At 40.0% G+C, this 21,341-nt stretch overlaps 1 protein-coding gene across 1 annotated transcript; it reads left to right on the top strand.

The window, feature by feature from the left end:
- Positions 1–2,858: 2,858 nt before the first annotated feature.
- Positions 2,859–20,032, top strand: LOC308104029 (myosin heavy chain, fast skeletal muscle-like; the record flags this gene model as incomplete). Its single annotated transcript, XM_080454284.1, has 39 exons — positions 2,859–3,065; positions 3,155–3,298; positions 3,570–3,726; positions 3,833–3,860; positions 3,951–4,053; positions 4,161–4,253; positions 4,337–4,400; positions 4,665–4,763; positions 4,847–4,950; positions 5,479–5,617; positions 5,888–6,006; positions 8,411–8,560; positions 8,654–8,824; positions 10,290–10,593; positions 11,995–12,059; positions 12,355–12,442; positions 12,549–12,666; positions 12,752–12,875; positions 12,972–13,108; positions 13,262–13,517; positions 13,697–13,939; positions 14,327–14,503; positions 14,596–14,741; positions 14,826–14,916; positions 15,004–15,393; positions 16,128–16,254; positions 16,406–16,524; positions 16,624–16,820; positions 17,281–17,464; positions 17,603–17,768; positions 17,929–18,053; positions 18,152–18,460; positions 18,569–18,772; positions 18,869–18,994; positions 19,085–19,255; positions 19,346–19,450; positions 19,559–19,654; positions 19,758–19,886; positions 19,992–20,032. 39 exons carry the CDS (start codon positions 2,859–2,861, stop codon positions 20,010–20,012), a joined length of 5,796 nt encoding a protein of 1,931 aa, XP_080310410.1. The 3' UTR covers positions 20,013–20,032.
- Between the last annotated feature and the right edge of the window lie 1,309 nt (positions 20,033–21,341).

Below are 21,341 nucleotides of genomic sequence, written 5' to 3'. Positions count from 1 at the left end.
CTTGCAGATTTTTTCCAAGAATCCACGCATTTGCATTGACAAAGCATTGGCAGATTCTGCCCCAGAGGTAAAATAAAAGTGCGGTGGGAGCACACCCTAAACAGTGTATTCCTACATTGTGGTATTGATACATTTACTTAAGTAAAAGATGTGAATACTTCTTCCACTGGGAAATACTCAAGTAAAATTACAACTTTCTCAAATTTATCTGACAAAACATGCTGTGATAATACCAAACCCAGCACCCCACCACCCTTGTTAGTGGGGTGCTTGTTATGCTATTTTTATACCATAGCCACTGACATGATCATAAAACACCTTGCCAAGAAGCACTATCAAGTTTCATGGGAATATTTTGGCTACAAGGATGCTATTGGAATGATCTCTTAAGTCCTTTAAAGGACATTCCTACTTTTACTTTCTGCATAGCTTGCAATTAACAGCCAATATAAGCATGCAGAGACGGTTAACGCGGAACCCATTGCAGAGGAGTTCAGAGTTCCATTCAGGGGTGAGTGAGACTTCATCTGTCCTTCATGGTCATATAAATGTCTTAGAGATGTCAGTTATTCGTAGTCATAAAGGTTTTAGAGGTGTTAGCTATTCATATAGTCATATAAATCTATTAGACATGTTTTTTTAACATGACTCCGTACATAGTGCCACATAGCTACACACATGACCCGAGGTTACACACAATGAGTGGGCAGCATAATTGATGTTATATTGTACAGATTGAAATGATTGATTGTGTGTTATTTTATTTATAATGATATGGTTTGGGCCGGATTGGAATGTCCTTTTGTTAATTCATTTCTATTTAGACATTTAAATTATGTTATGATTATATAAATAATAATTTGCATTGCATGTACTTTTGAATCTACTAGTTAATATTATTTTAAAGTAGCAATATGTTTTACTTGAGTAGCTACAGTTTGGCTGGTTTACCCACCTCTGACTGTAACCTTAATTCATACAATGGAATCAAAGTGTATTAGACAGAAGAAGACAATATAGCAGTACTTCAGTACTAAAAAACAAAACAAGAAACATGACTGTAATGACAAAAAATTACTTGTGAAATTAGGAATAAGCTAATAACAAACACGCAAATGAAAAGAACTGAATGGGCAAGCATCATGTCATTTCATTGCATGTAATAAAGCTAATAATATCAAAATGGATCACTCTTTTTATATGTGTAACTAATAAGAACTTATGCAGTGGTGTGTGGCAAGAATGAACAATAGGATTCAAATAATCTAATTTAATTCATGAATATGAATTGTATTGAACCATTCAACTCATGTTAATGTCCAAAAAATGATGTGTTTCTTTCACACTTAGGGGTTGAACACAAGGTTCCACTGCTACTGGTAGAGGGAAAAAGTGAGTGTTCATAATTTTTCTATTAAACCTACACTAAGCTTAGCCCAGGTCCAGGGCGTCTCGAACACCCTGCCAGGCGCTCTGCTCTGCTCATAGACCGAAAATTCCACTGCCGTGCGAGGTCTCCGTCTTTAGTAAAAAATAATCATAACTACTTTGCTACTCACCGAAACAAAGGCAGTGTTGTTGAACGTCTATTCTCCAGGGTGGGGAGCCTCTCAGGACCCCACCTTCTCTGTGTAATACACTTTTTGGGCAGAAAATAAAATATGTCAGATGGAAATTATTTATTTACTCCACTGCGCCCTCTACAAATCTGGTCAATATAAATTACCATTGACCAAATCTGTAGAGGGCGCAGTGGAGTAAATAATATAATTTCCGTCTGGTGGACATGTTTTATTTTCTGCTCAAAAAGTGTATTATACAGAGGAGGTGGGGTCCTGAGCGGCTTCCCACCCTGGAAAATTAGACGTTCAAAAACACAAAACAGCCTTTGTTTCGGTGAGTGGCAAAGTAGTTTTGTTTATTTTTACTAAAGATGGAGACCTTGCACGGCAGTAGAATTTTCGGTCTATGAGCAGAGCAGAGCGCCTGGCAGGGCAGGGCGTTGGAGAGAACACACTAACGCTCTGGACCTGGGATACACTTAAACAATATCACACGAGAGGGTGTGCTTTACCGTCATTATTGGCACGCCAGTGATGCGGTCAGGAACGAGGCGGAGCCGAGTTCCGCGAGCATCACTGAAGTGCCAATAATGTAAGGTAAAGCACACCCTCGAGTGTAATATTGCGATTATACAACAGTTACCAACAAAACACATCCAAATGTATTCATATTGTGGGGCAATTCATAATAAAAATGTTTCGCTATTAACCGTTTCCCTGTAAAGAGAAGAATTTATTTGACTGTGACATTAAATAGTCCCTGTAGCAGCGCTCTAAGGCACCGTCTCATCAACACAGCTGAGCTATCAATGCTTGTGCAGTGGAATGAATTCCAGTAGGCTATATGCTCCGTCGTACGATCGTGTCACGTGGCCAAAATAACTTAATATCTACAAGCTGACAACGCGTCACGATGGCGACACGTTGTGAACTTGTAGATCGGCTATTTTCGCCGTGCGATACCTGGCGACGCGTTGTGAACTTGTAGATCGGCTATTTTCGCCGTGCTGTTTGTTTTCCTACCGTGGGACAGCGTGGCGTCACAGCACAGCTGTGCCATATTTGGTCTAATCAGGTGCGGACTGCAGTGCGGAGTGATTTATTAATGTGATTAGGCCCGTGCTATCATGCTGGTTTGAAGCACGGCTAGATAGCTATTTCAACCAATCAGATTGCTTGGTCGGAACTACCTGTTGTATAATAAGCTATAACCATAAGAATAGTCCTACAATTATCTGCTCAGATCAGCAAAGGCATCAACACCATCTATTTGTCTGTCTACAGAAAGCCGCCACCATGAGTACGGACGCAGAGATGGAGCAGTATGGCCCGGCCGCCATTTACCTCCGTAAGCCAGAGAAGGAGAGAATGGAGGCTCAAAGTTCGCCCTTTGATGCCAAATCTGCAGCATTTGTAACTGATGTTAAGGAGCTGTACGTCAAGTGTAAAATCCTAAAGAAGGACGGTGGCAAAGTCACTGTGGAAACGCTCATTACGAAGGAGGTACGTAGGTAGAGGTGGATCTGAAATAAAATAGTGACACAGTACAACTGTAATTGCAAGACATTCTAAAGTTGTGTTTTTATTTTTAGGAAAAAACTGTGCCTGAGGCTGATGTCACCCCTATGAACCCTCCCAAGTATGATAAAATTGAGGATATGGCCATGATGACCCACCTCACTGAAGCCACTGTCCTGTATAACCTCAAAGAGCGTTATGCAGCATGGATGATCTATGTAAGGTTTTCTACATGCTGAGAACAGTACAGTATTGCACCTGTCGATAGCAAAGAAAGAAAAATACAGAGCACACGTTATATCATGAAGTGAAATCCATAAAATGACAGATTCAAACAAACTCATGGTTCTGAAGTTAACTTGCTCATTAGTTGATGCCACTTGCAACTCGTGACTGTAATCCCTGCTCTAGTGATCCGTTGTCCCAGATATGTGGCATGGTCAGTGCTATGTTGTATGATGTTAATGTTCTCTCTCTTCTCCCCTTCAGACATACTCTGGCTTGTTTTGTGCAACTGTGAACCCCTACAAGTGGCTCCCAGTGTATGACCAGGAGGTTGTAAATGCCTACAGAGGCAAGAAGCGTATTGAGGCTCCACCCCACATCTACTCTGTCTCTGACAACGCTTATCAGTTCATGCTGATGGGTACGTACTAGTCAGGACAATGTAAAACAAAAATATATATATATATATATAACTATAATGGTTTTGTGCTGTATCCATGACTAAAAGTTTGCTTTACATTCTACAGATAAAGAGAACCAGTCTGTCCTGATCACGTAAGTTTCCCATCTAATAGGCATTAAAAAAGCAACATTGACAACAAATTCACTAACTGCATTTCTCTAAATGTATGCATTTATAAACAGTGGAGAATCCGGTGCTGGAAAGACTGTGAACACCAAGCGTGTCATCCAGTACTTTGCAACAGCTAGTTCTGGTGGAGATAAATCGGCGGCCGGTAAAATCAAGGTATGTGTACAGGTTTTTAACAAAAAAAAAAAATATTTGAACATAAAGCATTTATATGCGATATAGCAATTCAAATTTTAAATTGGGCGATGTGTAAAACATTCTAGGGGTCACTGGAGGATCAGATTATTGCAGCCAATCCCTTGCTGGAGTCCTATGGTAATGCCAAGACTGTGAGGAATGACAACTCCTCTCGCTTTGTAAGTATAAATAATGACATTTTATGAGAAAACCTGCAATAATTCCACAGTGTAGATGCAACTAATTGTTGTATATCAAACAGGGTAAATTCATCAGAATCCATTTCGGCTCAACGGGTAAACTGGCCAGTGCTGATATTGAGACATGTAAGTATGAAGTTCATGGATGATAAATTATATATGCGTTAATTTGAGGATTACATTTTATGTACAACCCATATAGATTATTATTGTTTTATAATAATTGTAATTGTAATTGTAATTGTAATTGTAATTGTAATTATATTTATTATTATTATTACTATTACTATTATTATTATTATTATTATTATTATTATTATTATTATTATTATTATTATTTATTTATAAATTATTATTATCATTAGTATGAGTTATGTACAACCCATATAGATCTGCTGGAGAAGTCTAGAGTGACCTATCAGCTTCCTGCAGAGAGAGGTTACCACATATTTTTCCAGATGATGACCAACCACAAACCTGAGATTATTGGTAAGTGGAATTACTGATGATGCAGTGAGAACATAAATGAATGAATAAAAACACATGTTCACCCTTTTTTAATCCCTTTTAAGAAATGTGTCTGATCTCCTCCAACCCCTACGACTTCCCGTTGATCAGCATGGGTCAGATCACTGTGGCCAGCATTAACGACAAGGAGGAGCTGGAAGCTACTGATGTCAGTGAACATATTTGTTTCTTTCTAATACTCACTAGTGTGGACTGCAGTCAGTTGCTCTGCAAAATGCATTTTATAAAGCAGTGGTTCTCAAAGCTTTCAGGCAGTGACCCCCCAAAATAATCCTATTTGAACTGGGGACCCCCCCATCCTGACAAGCACTTGGAATTGTAGCAGTTGAGGCATTACATTTAGTTTGACTCGGTTCTACAGATAAATATTGTGAAAATAGCCGATCTACATTTTTTCACATTCTTTGACTCTTTCTAATATTCGACAATTTGGCCAATGTTTGACAATTTGTATAGTATAGTTTGTTGATAACTTATTTGTTTTATTTCAACTTATTTATTGTATAGGTCTTAAAAGTCCTTAAATTGTCACTTTAGAAATGTGCAGATACCATGTATATATACTTATACTGTATGTTGGTTTGTTAACTGTTGAGTTGTACACAGTTCTAAATGATGTTTGTTAATCAATGCTTAATCTTAATCTTTTGAATACATCTCTGCTTATCGACATCAGGATGCTATTGACGTCCTGGGCTTCAACGGTGAGGAAAAACAGATGATCTACAAGTTCACCGGTGCAGTGATGCATCATGGTGTCATGAGGTTCAAACAGAAGCAGCGTGAAGAACAGGCAGAACCTGACGGCACGGAGGGTGAGCTAATCTTTATTATTATTATTATTATTATTATTATTATTATTATTATTATTATTATTATTATTATTATTATTATATTCTAAATGGACTAAGCTAAATATATTGTCAATATATTTCCATTATTTTATTTTTTTATATTTTACCGTTTACGGTGGCACGGTGGCGCAGTCGGTAGCGCTGTCGCCTCACAGTGAGAAGTCGCTCTCTGGATTAAGAGCGTCTGCTAAATGCCTAAGTTGTAAATTGCAAATTGTATGAACATTTCAGAGGCTGACAAGATTGGCTACCTGTTGGGTATAAACTCAGCAGAGATGCTTAAGGCGTATTGCTACCCCAGAGTGAAAGTCGGAAACGAGTATGTCACTAAGGGACAAACTGTGCCACAGGTGAGTAAATTACATTAATTCCATGTTCTGATTTCATATACACCTTATATTCTCAACACAGCATACCATAAGAACTCTAATATCTTTTTGAGTTGTGTCTTAAATCAGCTTCTGTAGATAAAATGATCCTCCAACATTATTCAAAGTCATTTCTATTTATTTATTAAATATATGAAGAGCACTCTGCAGAAACATGTGCAGTTCAATGCACCTCTGATGTATTATTTTAACAGTATTGTTATACCTTATATATCATTATAAAAAAAAACACTACACCATACAACCCCACTCAGATCAGCTAACACAGGGAAGCTGTTAGAACCTTCCCGAAAACACCCGGGACAGACTCTTCTCCCTTCTGGCTTCCAAACTGTGGAACGAACTCCCATTGCAGTTAGAACTGAAGACTCACTCCCAATCTTCTGCCGTAATCTCACATCTGAAGACTCACCTCTTCAGACTTCACCTTAGCCCGTATCAGTTGCCTTAGCTTTGACGACCTTGCAGGCTTATGCAAAGGCTAAAATGTGATTTAGATAGCACTAGTCCATACACGTAGGAGGATATGCGCACGTAGGAGGATAATACTAATTAGTAGAAAGGCCTATCTACAGCGCGGAGGAATTACTATTATAATTAGCCAAGTTACTTGCCGCGTTGCCGACCAGGGCAGGGTCCCATCGTCCCGTTTTGAACCAATATGGGACGCACTGAATGTAGCAGTAATGAACAAAATAAAACACAAGTGGCCGTGATGCCCCCTGCCTGCCCTGCGCACGCTGATTTCACCGTTTCCTCTGCTGTCAATACGGTAGACACCAGTTGACTAGTTGAGATTCAACATCAAGTGAAACGCTGCATAAACAGTGGGTAGGTTTGATTTCGAGCCTATATTCCAGCTTAAATGCGCGCAAGCCAAGCAATGCTTTGATATAGAGAGTGAGAGAGGAGAGACTGCCTGGAGAGCTGGAGAGAGAGCTGGAGAGAGAGAGAGCAAGAGAGAGCGTTTGCGAGAGAGAGAGAGAGGGAGAGAGAGAGAGAAAGTATCAAACCGATGTGGTCCGATTTTTTTATCATCATTAATGTAGCCTACCCTACCTACACTTGCATTTTAGAACGTTCAAACTACCATTTTAGTAGAACTACCCAGTAGAACAAGTGAACTGCACAACAGCTGTCTGTCTCATTGATTGTCAGTGGCAGCGCATGCATGTGCACATCAAAATCACACTACAAAACCCGACATTTGATCAACAACAAAATATAGATTAATACATTTGACAACATACAGCCAACATCCCAAAATTTAGTCTTAATATCCAGCAAGTAGCCTAATATAAATTAATAACTGCAAACAAATTACAAGTTTAGGCTATCAATATCCTACAAAAGTAGAGATAAGCTATGACCTCACCGGCGCTCTGATGGACAATAAATAAATAATCATTTTGCAAACAACATCCATGTTCTGTTCTCTTGTCAATAATGATACAAATGGAACGTTTATTTCAGCAGCTAGAATGTGATAGTTTTTTTTACATTGTTTGAGTGCGTTTTGGGTGCACAGCGCAGCTCCTCATTTAAGTTAATCGTCTTCACCTGCTGCTGTGCTGCTGCAACAGGGCAGATCTCTCATAATTAAGAAATACTATTTATTGATTTTAAAAATCAACTTAAGTCATTATTAGTGCAAGTTCATAGGTGGACACAATAGGGACATTTGGGCACCTCGATATCAAATTGGCTAATTAAGTATCTACATATAAATGCATTTTAGTGGGCACTTATTTTTCTTTTTTTTTACCCTTTAACGGGAAAAGGTCTGAAAATTCCCGGGAATTAAAATTAGCTATTTCCCCGAAAATGTTAAACCCTAGTCCCATAGCTCCCGGGGCCATACCACTGCTGGGCAGCCGTAACCATGGCGACATTGTTTGACACAAAAACGCTAATATACAGCTGAGATTTGGTGAAATCGAAAAATGGGCTTCGCTGTTCCGTGCACATGGTAATGGTCAATGGCTACGTGCAAATTCAGATGAACTGCTCCAGCCACTGAGGAGAACCAGGCAGAACCAATTTTGGCCTCACCACTACACCACCAGTTTGTCAAATTATATATTGATGTTATGTAGACAGATGCCAGGTTCATTTGTAGACCTGGCATCCTATAGTGTGTATAGTTTCAATGTATCCTACAGATTATTGATTGTTTTGATATTATACTGTTTAGACTGATGATGATGGTTCTTGGTTTATCTATGATCCTAGATTGCTATGCATTTGATGTATTACCTCGTATTTTCCTTGCTTACTGTAAATCGCTCTGGATTAAGAGCGTCTGCTAAATGCCTGAATTCCTCATTGTAAATTGTGTAATTCACACCCCTACCTATGTCCTTAGGTAATGAACTCAGTCGGTGCCTTGGCCAAGTCCCTCTATGAGAAGGAGTTCTTCTGGATGGTCATCAGGATCAACGAGATGCTGGACACCAAGCAGCAGAGAAACTCCTACATTGGTGTGCTGGACATCGCTGGTTTTGAAATCTTTGATGTAAGCATGGACTTTTTTTAAGTGGGAGACTAATTATTTTTGTCACAATTAAACAATTACAAGATATTGGGCTAATGATATTTCCACTTACAGTTCAACACCCTGGAGCAGCTGTGCATCAACTTCACCAATGAGAAACTGCAACAGTTTTTCAACCACACCATGTTTGTTCTGGAACAAGAAGAGTACAAAAAAGAAGGCATCCCCTGGGATCTCATTGACTTCGGCATGGACCTGGCTATCTGCATTGAGCTCATTGAGAAGGTATGTACATGGACTTGGCTGTCTGCATTGAGCTCATTGAGAGGGTATACTATTATTATTGTGGGCTCGGCGAGCACACTATAGATATCTTCACAATTTATTTATTCTCCCCCAAAAGTATGGCACCTAACTACTCCCACATACTTTCACTTAGAAACTCCATTCAAACTTTAGAAAATCCAACTTACTGTGGACACGTGTGCTTCGGTACTTTTATTTTTGAAATTATTTGTAGTTTTGGAAATATTTAACTTAAGCACCCAATGCATTTCCAATGGGTTTTGCTAGTGGGGAGAGAGAAGGACAGAGGAGAAATGCCCAGTGTTTTCGTAAAGTCACTGTGGCCGCATTGTTTACACTACAGACATGCTTTTTACATCACCAAGATCGCACAGGTCTGCTCTCCAATTTAATCCAAAGATCTAAGCTGTGCGATGTACACATTTTGATAAGACCATTAATGTAAACCCATGCACCTACACACTCTAGCAATCAGTAGCAGCTGGTGCTACCTAATCTGTCAGTCATTGGCTGTCAGGCAGTGGTGCTGCAAAGTAACTAAGTATATTTACTCAAGTACTATGCAAGTGCTTACCATGCATGGTTTAATTTTGAGGTACTTTTACTTTCCTTTCCTTTTTTGTTACTTCTACTCCACTACAATGACAGCATTTGACAGCTTTAGTTACTTGTTACTTTGCAGAATTTATTATGAATACAAAACCTACAGTAACCACACACAGCCGATCTACAATGTGACGCGTTATGAGCTTGTAGATCTGCTATTTTCTGAACATTGAGTACTTTGACTTTGGTACTCAAAGTATATTTTGATGCTAAAACGTTTGTACACTGTAAGCTCCGACCCCCCCCCCCCCACTCACACACACCCCATATACTCCACTGCCACTCCACCAGGCGCTCCCAATCTGATCAACCGGAGGCCAGTCTGCACCCACACACAACGCAAAGACAGAGATACAGAGTAAAACTGAATTTGTACGTTTTATAACTAATTTTTTTTGTCTTTAATGCGAGCCCACATTGTTTCTTTATAGGAACAATATTTTCTATGTTTATATTATATTATTATATATTATCATGGACCTGGCTATCTGCATTGAGCTCATTGAGAAGGTATGTACATGGACTTCGCTGTCTGCATTGAGCTCGTTGAGAAGGTATACTTTTATTATTATATTATATTATTATATTTTATCATGGACCTGGCTGTCTGCATTGAGCTCATTGAGAAAGTATACTACTATTATTATTATTGTTATTATTATTATTATTATTATTATTATTATTATTATTATTATTATTATTATTATATTATTGTATATTATCATGGACTTGGCTGTCTGCATTGAGCTAATTGAGAAGGTATTCAATTATTTTGTCCGTTAATGGACATGATGTTAATATTGTTTTTGTCATTTTCTCTTTTGTCTCCTTTACAAAGCCCTTGGGCATCTTCTCCATCCTTGAAGAGCAGTGCATGTTCCCAAAGTCTTCGGACAAATCTTTCGCCGAAAAGTTGATTGACCAGCATCTTGGGAAGAACAAGGCCTTTGAGAAGCCCAAGCCTGCCAAAGGCAAGGGTGAGGCCCACTTCTCCCTGGTCCACTACGCTGGAACTGTGGACTACAGCATCACAGGCTGGCTTGAGAAGAACAAGGACCCCCTGAACGACTCTGTCATTCAGCTGTTCCAGAAGTCTTCAGTTAAACTGCTGGCTGTGTTCTATCCCCCACCTGAGCCTGAAGGTATGTTTATTAATCTCTGTGACACCAAACAATGACTCGACAAGGACTGACTGAGGAACAAGACTAATATACACATGAGGACTGATTAGGGGAGACCCAGGACAAAAGTAACAGGGGGCAAAAGTAACACACTCAATAACTCTAATTAGAAATAAGCTAGAGGGGTGAGACTTCTTGTGCACATGCTCAGTATGGTCCTCTCTCTGCCTATGGAAGGATATAATTATCATTTCATCTCAGCAGAAGTTTTCAACAAAAAACTGATTTTGAGGTGTAAATGTACATTTTTGAGTGTACGGTATGTTCCTTCTGCTGTCTAAAGATAAGATGTCAGCTAATTTAAACTTGGATGAATTGTATCTCTATGTTATTGGTCGCAAATTAACGTCAGCAGCCTATGCTTGTATAGGTGTTTCTAGATAGAATAATGGGATTTTATCATGGTTGCCCCATCGGGGGCAATTGTAACAAAGTGACCGGGGTCAATTGTAACAATGTGTTTTCAATGCAAGCAGATTTTTTGTCTGGGATTTCATACTTTTGTGTTAGTAAAACAAATTTCACTAAATGTCACTACATTTCAAAGTAAAAATACATTTAAATAAAAAATAGACATACATAGCAGATTTACAAGCTCACAATGCGTCGCGATGCGACATTTGAAAAAAAACAAAATTGAAAAATAAAATCATTTTAATAAAAATACAAAATAATTGTAATTATGTATATAAAACATTCGTAAGTAAAACTGTTAAATTATAAAAAATACATATGACTTAGTGATGTGCTTTTATTTGAGATAAAGTGTATTAATATGACTTATTTTTTTACAGTGTTACAATTGCCCCCAACCACTGTTACAACTGCCCCCGTCACGGGGGCAATTGTAACACTGTGACTTATTGCATTCAAATTAATATTTTAGTCTAGTCCTTATTAGTGAAAGCTTAAAAATTGTATTATTAATTAGGGCACATATATATGTTTCTTATAGCAAAAGATGACTAGGATATTTCAAGTAGTCTGTGAATTATGAAGGCAAATACAAAAAGTGTTACTTTTGTCCCGGGTCTCCCTACACATGAGATACAGCTTGTGGAGACATGGACATAGAACCATGAAAACTAGAACAAGAAGATAACACATAGAAATACAAGACCTAGACAAGACAGGCAAAGTCTGTGACTGTGACAGAACCCCCCCTCAGCCCCTTTCCCTGCCTTCCCAAATGTACCTGTGCTCTCAAGCTCTTGTTCCCTCTATACATTCCTCTCGTCTCCCTTTTATCATGGACATTGTGTGACGTTTTTTTTTATTTGTTCTTGTCCAGGACTTTAGTTCGACCTTGGTCGTTGAAAATTGGTTTTGATTTGATTTAATGTTTCTAACAAATATAAACAGATAACACAAAGAAGGGAGGCAAGAAGAAGGGTGGTTCCATGCAGACTGTGTCTAGTGCTTTCAGGGTAAGAATATTTATTCATTATTATCAACATTATATTCCTGTAAGAATTAAGCATTATTATTAACAACATTATATCCAAATAAGAAATAAGCACGTCTTTTCATGTTGGAATCAAACAATTTCTTTATCAAAGTTATGAGCTTGTAGATCAGCTATATTTGAATAGCTGAAGTATAACATAGGGCTTAAGTAGTTAATGTATGTTTTAGGACAATCTATATCTGTAAAGTAACTAGTATCTAAAGGAGAACGTTTTACTAATAATAAACCTACTTGGTTCTTTTATGTCTCAATAGGCGAACTTGGGGATGCTGATGACGAACTTGAGGGCAACTCATCCTCACTTTGTGCGTTGCCTGATTCCCAACGAGTCCAAGACTCCAGGTAAACACAGAAAATACAAACGTAAACAATTGTGAGGTGGTCATTTAATGCTTTGGCCAGTGTGTAACTATTTTGTCCTAATAATAATGGAGCAACATCTTTACAGGCCTGATGGAGAATTTCCTGGTCATCCATCAGCTAAGGTGTAACGGTGTGCTGGAGGGCATCAGAATCTGTAGAAAGGGCTTCCCAAGCAGAATCCCATATGCTGACTTCAAGCAGAGGTATTCATTCCTTTTCCTAGCAGCTTTTAGTTCCAAACCCATTAACGGGAGGCACGCAAAATGACCATGAACTTCTGCAAAACAGGTACAAAGTACTGAATGCCAGCGCATGTCCCGATGGTGCGTTCATGGACAACAAGAAAGCCTCTGAGAAGCTGCTTGGATCCATTGACGTTCCCGTTGATGAGTACAAGTTTGGACACACCAAGGTAAACACACTGTGAACCTGGTTTAACATTATAAAGAGAGGACTAAAAGTTGATGTTACAGTTGTTTAGTTACAGTGTTTGTAATATTGTGTTCAGGTGTTCTTCAAAGCTGGTCTGCTGGGTACGCTGGAGGAGATGCGAGATGAAAAGCTGTTTTCTCTGGTCACCATGACTCAGGCTCTCGCACGAGCTTACCTCATGAGGAAGCAGTTTGTTAAGATGATGGCTATCAGGTACTTTGAAAACATCATTTATTCAATATTTAGTATGTAAGTACACTTACTGTTCAATACAATTTTGTTATAGTGTAAAATCACTATAATAAAAGCGTATACTTCTTCTATCACTGTCCAAAATCATGACACACTTCAACCGTTTTTCCACAGAGAGGCCGCTTTCACGATCCAGTTCAACCTCCGCTCGTTCGTCGCTGTGAAACACTGGCCATGGATGAAGGTCTACTACAAGATCAAGCCTCTTCTGCAGAGCGCTGAGACTGAGAAGGAACTGGCCAACATGAAGGAGAACTACGAGAAGATGACGACTGACCTCTCTACTGCCCTGGCCAAGAAGAAGGAACTAGAGGAGAAGCTGGTAGCTCTGACACAGGAGAAAAATAACCTTGTGCTGTCAGCATCATCAGTAAGTACTGAGTACACTGGACATTTTACAATTCCCACCCTCAGATCACAAAGCTGTGCTTTCTCACACTATGCTCCCTAAGAGTTTGTACTCCCTAACAGGCAACTGCAAAAGTATGTCTTGACCAGAACAAATGCTGACATGCTTGTGTTTTTTTTTTCTTTTTCATTGACCAAAAGGGAGATGAAGCATTGAATGATGCTGAGGAGAGATGTGAGGGTCTTATTAAAAGTAAGATCCAGTTGGAGGCAAAGCTCAAAGAGACGACCGAGAGACTGGAGGACGAGGAGGAGATCAACGCTGAACTGACCGCCAAGAAGAGGAAGCTGGAGGATGAATGCTCTGAGCTCAAGAAGGACATTGATGACCTGGAGCTCACCTTGGCCAAAGTGGAGAAGGAGAAGCACGCCACTGAAAACAAGGTATATATTATACACTCTCTGGGGTTTTATCAAGTTAGTAGTCGTTGCTATCGGGCAGAAACCTCCTATCTACATATTTAAACCTTTTGTGTTTTTCGTAAATTAACTACAGCGTCACACACACACACACACACACACACACACACACACACACACACACACACACACACACACACACACACACACACACACACACACACAAAAGTAGCAGATCTGCAAGCTTGTAACTGTTTTGGACACATGAGGTTTCCGCCCGACCAAGTGCAATAATGATCTATTCCATGACAACAAATTCTGTTCTGCTTATATCAGGTGAAGAACCTGACCGAGGAGATGGCCTCTCAGGATAAGGGACTTATTAAAACTGTTCATGTTGGGTTCATCTAGGTGAAGAACCTGACCGAGGAGATGGCCTCTCAGGATGAGGGACTTGCTAAGCTGACCAAGGAGAAAAAGGCCCTCCAAGAGGCACATCAGCAGACCCTGGATGACCTGCAGGCAGAGGAAGACAAAGTCAACACTCTGACCAAGGCCAAGACCAAGCTGGAGCAACAAGTTGATGATGTGAGTTTTACCAAAGCAAATTGGATGTTTGGAACACATTATGTTTATTGTTTCAATGGATGATGATATACAAATCATTTATCATTGTGCAGCTGGAGGGTTCTCTTGAACAAGAGAAGAAGCTCCGCATGGACCTGGAGAGAACCAAGAGAAAGCTGGAGGGTGATCTGAAACTGGCCCAGGAATCCATAATGGACCTGGAAAATGACAAGCAGCAGTCTGACGAGAAGATAAAGAAGTAATGTGGACCAACAATATGAAATGTCATGGAGAGAAACCACCTGCAGAATGACACTAAAATATGATGTGCTGTGTTCCACAGGAAGGACTTTGAAGTAAGCCAGCTTCTGAGTAAGATTGAGGATGAACAATCTATGGGGGCTCAGCTACAGAAGAAGATCAAAGAACTCCAGGTATTTTTATGTTCTGTAAAATCATTAATAATAAGTAAGAGTAAATTATTACTTTCAGATGTTAATCTAACATCATTAACTTAAAAGGCTCGTATTGAAGAACTGGAAGAAGAGATCGAGGCGGAGCGTGCCGCTCGTGCCAAGGTGGAGAAGCAGAGAGCTGATCTCTCCAGGGAACTTGAGGAGATCAGTGAGAGGCTTGAGGAGGCTGGAGGAGCCACCGCTGCTCAGATAGAGATGAATAAGAAGCGTGAGGCTGAGTTCCAGAAGCTGCGTCGTGACCTTGAAGAGTCCACCCTGCAGCATGAAGCCACTGCCTCTGCTCTCCGTAAGAAACAGGCTGACAGCGTGGCTGAACTGGGTGAACAGATCGACAACCTCCAGAGAGTCAAGCAGAAACTGGAGAAGGAGAAGAGTGAATACAAGATGGAGATCGATGACCTGTCCAGCAACATGGAGGCTGTTGCTAAGGCAAAGGTATGATGGAACGCCTTTGCATAATATAATTATTGAGATTAATTTTCATTTTGCCTTTATTTATTCAGAAATGTCAATTGAGGGCAAGCTCTCTTTTCCAATGACACCCTTGACATAGCATAACATTAAAGAAAATAAATGACAAGATAACAGACATTTCAGATATTCAAAGAATATGAAAGTACAAACAGATCTCAGAGTATTTCTCACAAACTGTTTAAAGCGATCGAGTGAAATGAAATTCTCTAATTTTAAAACAGTTCAACGTGTGGGGCATAGTAGTGAAAGGCAGTCTTACCCAGCTCAGAATGTTTAAAACCAAGTAATCTTGTTTGCAAACTCTAAATGTTAATGCGCTGTTAAGATAATTAGGCAATTTCTGAACGACTTAAAGCCCAGCATCCGTATTGTGGGAATGCGTCGCTTTGAGCTTGTCGGTTTTTCAGCAAAGGCTTTCCCAACAATAACAGAAAACGGAAAAGACACTAGTCCTGAGGGACTCCGCTCAACCATATGGGGTTTAAGTGGTTAAGTAAGGTTTTGTAGATAAAAACAGTGCAGTGATGTTCTCTCCTCATAGCTAATGATGGCCAACCCAGTGATGAGTAAGGAAACCATCTCAAGTTATAAACAGGAGGGCTGAATGATAGACTGCATCAAGTGGCTTTACTGTTCAAATCAAAACAATGAACCAATCAGAAAAAAGGATGAATATGTCCAATGTTCATTTACAGGGAAATCTTGAGAAGATGTGCCGCACCCTTGAGGATCAACTTAGTGAAATCAAAGCCAAGAGTGATGAGAACGTTCGCCAGATCAATGATGTTGGAGCTCAGAGAGCAAGACTGTTGACAGAGAACGGTAAATGTTCATCTTAAAGTCTACTTTGTCGACATGGTTTGTCGATGGTACTTGAGCAAATAATTATAGATGATGCTTTATTCAACAGTTATCCTGTGATCTTGATGATTTGTTTGAAATGTTTGAAACGAATATTCAAATTTCCAATTAGGTGAGTTTGGTCGTCAACTGGAGGAGAAAGAAGCTCTGGTCTCACAGCTCACCAGAGGCAAGCAGGCCTTCACCCAGCAGATTGAGGAATTGAAGAGACTCAATGAGGAGGAGGTTAAGGTGAGGAACATATTCTTCCCCCTTTTTTTAGGCCTAGTTTTATATATTTTTTAGTAATTTCATTCAGCTGACATTTTTTTGTCCATTTTCTATTGACAGGCAAAGAATGCCCTTGCTCATGCTGTGCAATCAGCTCGCCATGACTGTGACCTTCTGAGGGAGCAGTTTGAGGAGGAACAGGAAGCCAAGGCGGAGCTTCAGCGTGGAATGTCCAAGGCCAACGCTGAGGTGTGTCAGTGGAGGAGCAAGTATGAGACTGATGCTGTCCAACGCACTGAGGAGCTGGAGGAAGCTAAGTAAGTCATCAGTGTTTTAAACCAGGGTTTCTCAAACCTTTTGATGTGAAGGACCCCCAAATTGTTACCTGTGGCTGCGTACCACCCTCTGCAAAAGTTTTGTGCCAGGGACCCCCAGAAGATAAGATTTATATTAAAATAAATTCCAAATTACTAAAAATTTCCAAATATTTTCCGTAAAAATAGCAGATGTACAAGATCGCAGCATGGCAAAAAGTAACGTGCTCTGAAGCTTGTAGATCTGCTATTTATGAATAGCCAACATATAAATGGAAAAAGTGGTTAAAATGATTTTGATGCTACATTAACTACTCTTGCTGGGGACCCCCTGGATCCCCCCCAAGGACTCCTGTGGTCACCGGACCGCACTTTGAGAACCAATGTTTTACACTGTTGGGCACCACTCACTATGCAAAATATTGCCCACATTAATTTGATTCCATTCAACACTGATCAACAGGAAGAAGCTAGCCCAGCGTCTTCAGGAGGCTGAAGAGCAAATCGAGGCTGTGAATTCCAAGTGCGCCTCTCTGGAGAAAACCAAACAGAGACTCCAGGGTGAAGTGGAAGACCTCATGATTGATGTGGAGAGGGCCAATGGTCTGGCTGCCAACCTTGACAAGAAACAGAGGAACTTCGATAAGGTGCTTTGACACTCATTATTTTGAAACAAAATTAATTCTTGTCTCCTTAAAGTTGGGTAAATGGCACATTTTATTACAAATCATGTGCAGGTCCTTAAAGTGGGGTAAATGACACATTTCATTACAAATGCTGTGCAGGTCTTGGCAGAATGGAAGCAGAAGCATGAAGAGGGTCAGGCAGAACTGGAAGGAGCTCAGAAAGAGGCTCGTTCTCTCAGCACTGAGTTGTTTAAGATGAAGAACTCCTACGAGGAGTCTCTGGACCAACTGGAGACCATGAAGCGTGAGAATAAGAACCTGCAACGTGAGTCTTTCTCTACATCATTCTTTTAATAACAGTGAGAAAAAAACATCATTAAATGTTCAAGATCAGTTGTGGATCAGGCTACAACTTTATTCAAATTTAAATACAAAATAGTTGCTGATTGGAAAGTTCCTCATTGATTATTTCCAATCAACTGCAGAGGAGATCTCAGACCTGACTGAACAGATTGGTGAGACTGGAAAGAGTATCCATGAGCTGGAGAAATCCAAGAAACAGGTGGAGACAGAGAAGTCAGAGATGCAGACAGCCCTGGAGGAAGCTGAGGTAAAACTTTTATCAATTGTCTTAGATTTATTTCAATAAGTTGTATATTCAAACCGTGTAGCTGTATATGATGTTTCATTTTGATCCTTACATTTTAGGGTACTCTGGAGCACGAGGAGTCCAAGATTCTTCGTGTCCAGCTGGAGCTCAACCAGATCAAGGGTGAGGTCGACAGGAAGCTGGCAGAGAAGGATGAAGAGATGGAACAGATCAAGAGGAACAGCCAGAGGGTGATTGATTCCATGCAGGGCACTCTGGACTCTGAGGTCAGGAGCAGAAATGATGCCATGAGGATCAAGAAGAAGATGGAGGGAGACCTGAACGAGATGGAGGTTCAGCTGAGCCACTCCAACCGCCAGGCTGCTGAGGCCCAGAAGCAGCTGAGGAACGTCCAGGGACAGCTTAAGGTGCAAAACATATTAGTTAGACACATATTCAAACAATGGAACTGCACTGAACTAGTCACATTCTGATGTTTCTCTTAATGTGACCACCTCAAATGTGATTTCTTTAAGGATGCCCAACTGCACCTTGACGATGCTCTCAGAGGCCAAGAAGATGTGAAGGAGCAAGGTGCCATGGTGGAGCGTAGGAATGGCCTCATGGTTGCTGAGATTGATGAGCTGAGAGTGGCTCTGGAACAGACAGAGAGAGGCCGCAAAGTGGCTGAGCAAGAACTGGTAGATGCTAGTGAGCGCGCTGGACTGTTGCACTCTCAGGTACGCAAGTGAAAAAAAAGAAAAAATCAATATTCAGAATTTAAAACATATTTACATCATGCTTACTTACATTGTTCAACTGAATCTTTATTTTAGAACACAAGCTTTTTGAACACCAAGAAGAAGCTTGAGGCTGACCTGATCCAGGTCCAAGGTGAAGTGGACGACAGTGTTCAAGAAGCAAGGAATGCTGAGGAGAAGGCCAAGAAAGCCATCACTGATGTAAGTTAGGACGCCCTATCCTTATCTATTAGATATCCTCATGTTATGCTTCATATTAACATACGATACAATGCAAACATGACTTTCCAGGCTGCTATGATGGCCGAGGAGCTGAAGAAGGAGCAGGACACTAGTTCTCACCTGGAGAGGATGAAGAAGAACCTGGAGGTCACAGTCAAGGACCTGCAGCACCGTCTAGATGAGGCTGAGAACCTGGCTATGAAGGGAGGCAAGAAGCAGCTCCAGAAACTGGAGGGCAGGGTAAGATGTAGTTTACCTCAACACAGCTTATAGTCTATAGATGATGAAACGAGAAGAAATAACCTCATAATGTACAATTCAATTGTGAAGGTGCGTGAACTGGAGGGAGAGGTTGAAGGTGCCCAGAGAGGCGGAGCAGACGCTATTAAAGGTGTCCGCAAGTACGAGAGGAGAGTGAAAGAGCTGACATACCAGGTACTGTATACCATGTTCACTTTAATGACCATCATGCATCTGACAAAATGAATAGATTGCATGAGCATACATACAACTATGAATGTTATGAATTCACTCTGACTTTAGACTGAAGAGGACAAGAAGAATCTTGGCAGGCTTCAGGATCTGGTAGACAAGCTGCAGATGAAGGTGAAGGGCTACAAGAGACAAGCTGAGGAAGCGGTAAGACAAATATACATGGTGATGAATTTTCACTTGTGGCTGCCATAATTGCAAGACGCTCTTTTCAAATATTGAGGCTTTGAACCATCTCTATCATTTGTAGGAGGAAGCAGCGAACACTCACCTGTCCAAGTGCAGAAAGGTTCAGAATGAGCTGGAGGAGGCTGAAGAGCGTGCTGACATTGCTGAATCCCAGGTTAACAAGATGAGAGCTAAAGGTCGTGACGCCAAGGTAAATACATGTGCAATATGAAGGTTTGTTAGGATGATTATCTTTAAGTAAGATTTAACTAAAGATTAGTGTTGAATATCTAATAGTATATTCCTATTTTTACAGGGAAAAGATGCTGCTGAATAAGTTCTCCAATTCAAGTCACCATAAAAAGTCATAAAATATGACCCCATTGTATTCAATAAAGGTGGCAACAAAATAATGTTGTTGTTTCTTGTATTAATTGTCTCGTAAATCACTTTTTATTGTCAGGTTTGTCAGATTGTTCTGGTTCCAACTCACAGGTCCGCTATATACTATTTTGTAAACCCATTGCAAAGATAAATAAATGTGTATTAATCTTAGATGTTTTCAATGCAAATCAGAGGCTGGTTTTCAAGTGCCAAGACCTCGTCAGCAGGCTCATAAAATGCTGCTCCTTAGACACTTGCCTTTTAGCGACAACACCAGGAGGCTGAGTTACAGTATACTCATATTAAGATGAAAATAACACAATATAAACATTTTCAGAACATAGATATCAGTAGAACTATGTTAAGTAACAAAAATATAATTCTATTCTCAATTATATTCTATAGTACAGCATGTTACAAAAATAAGAATGTTGCTATATAATACTAACAGGAATATGTTTGAATATAGTAGGGCTGTCCTCGACTGGAATTGTTAGTCGTCTAATATTCATAGGAATATGTCTGCATGCTGTTTTCTGCATACAAACTTTTCAGGATGATGAGGTTGAGAACTGAACATTACAAATGTAATTTCACAATGGCTACTACTGCTATTGAAAGTTTTGGAAATGCGCAATGAAAGGGTTATATAGAGTTTACAAGAGATGTGCATGGGGGGAAAAAGCATAAGAAACTAGCAAAGTCTTTGTCAAGACCAAACTGACCGATTAATTGACTATGAGGGGCCAGCCCTAGAAAATGTTTACACACACGCACGCACAAGTGTATTCCATATGAAAAAACAAATATCACACATATTTAACCAATACTAACATAAACAGTTTTTTTCCTGCCACTGTGCGATTAGTAGCCGAGGACATTAAGGACGATAGTCAATATGACAGATGAACTAAATCATGACAGATCATGATAAGATGAATTGCACTATTATTGTCTCCGCCAGGCCGAAAGGCATGGCGAGAGAGTATGTTTTGCGTGTGTGTATGTGTCTGTGTGTCCTTCTGTCTGTGTACAGCTAATCCCCGGCACCGCTGACTTGATCGCAGCAAAAGTGTGCACACACTCCCTGGATGTCAATTCAGAACCTCTGCCCAAAATCTTTCATGGGCCTGTTATAGCGCCACCAGGAGGCCGCTTTTTGCAAAACACATTTTTTGACAATACTCCTGTCCAAACATCACGAAAATCGATACACAGTATCTCTATAGTCATAAAACAAAAATTTTCTTTCTGATTTTTCATATTCCATCCTGATTGGTTA

Source organism: Gymnoscopelus braueri (genome assembly GCF_963280865.1).
Source record: "Gymnoscopelus braueri genome assembly, chromosome: 17".
NCBI lineage: Eukaryota > Metazoa > Chordata > Actinopteri > Myctophiformes > Myctophidae > Gymnoscopelus > Gymnoscopelus braueri.
Note: the sequence above shows the minus strand (reverse complement) of the source record. Positions and strands in the feature narration are given on the sequence as shown.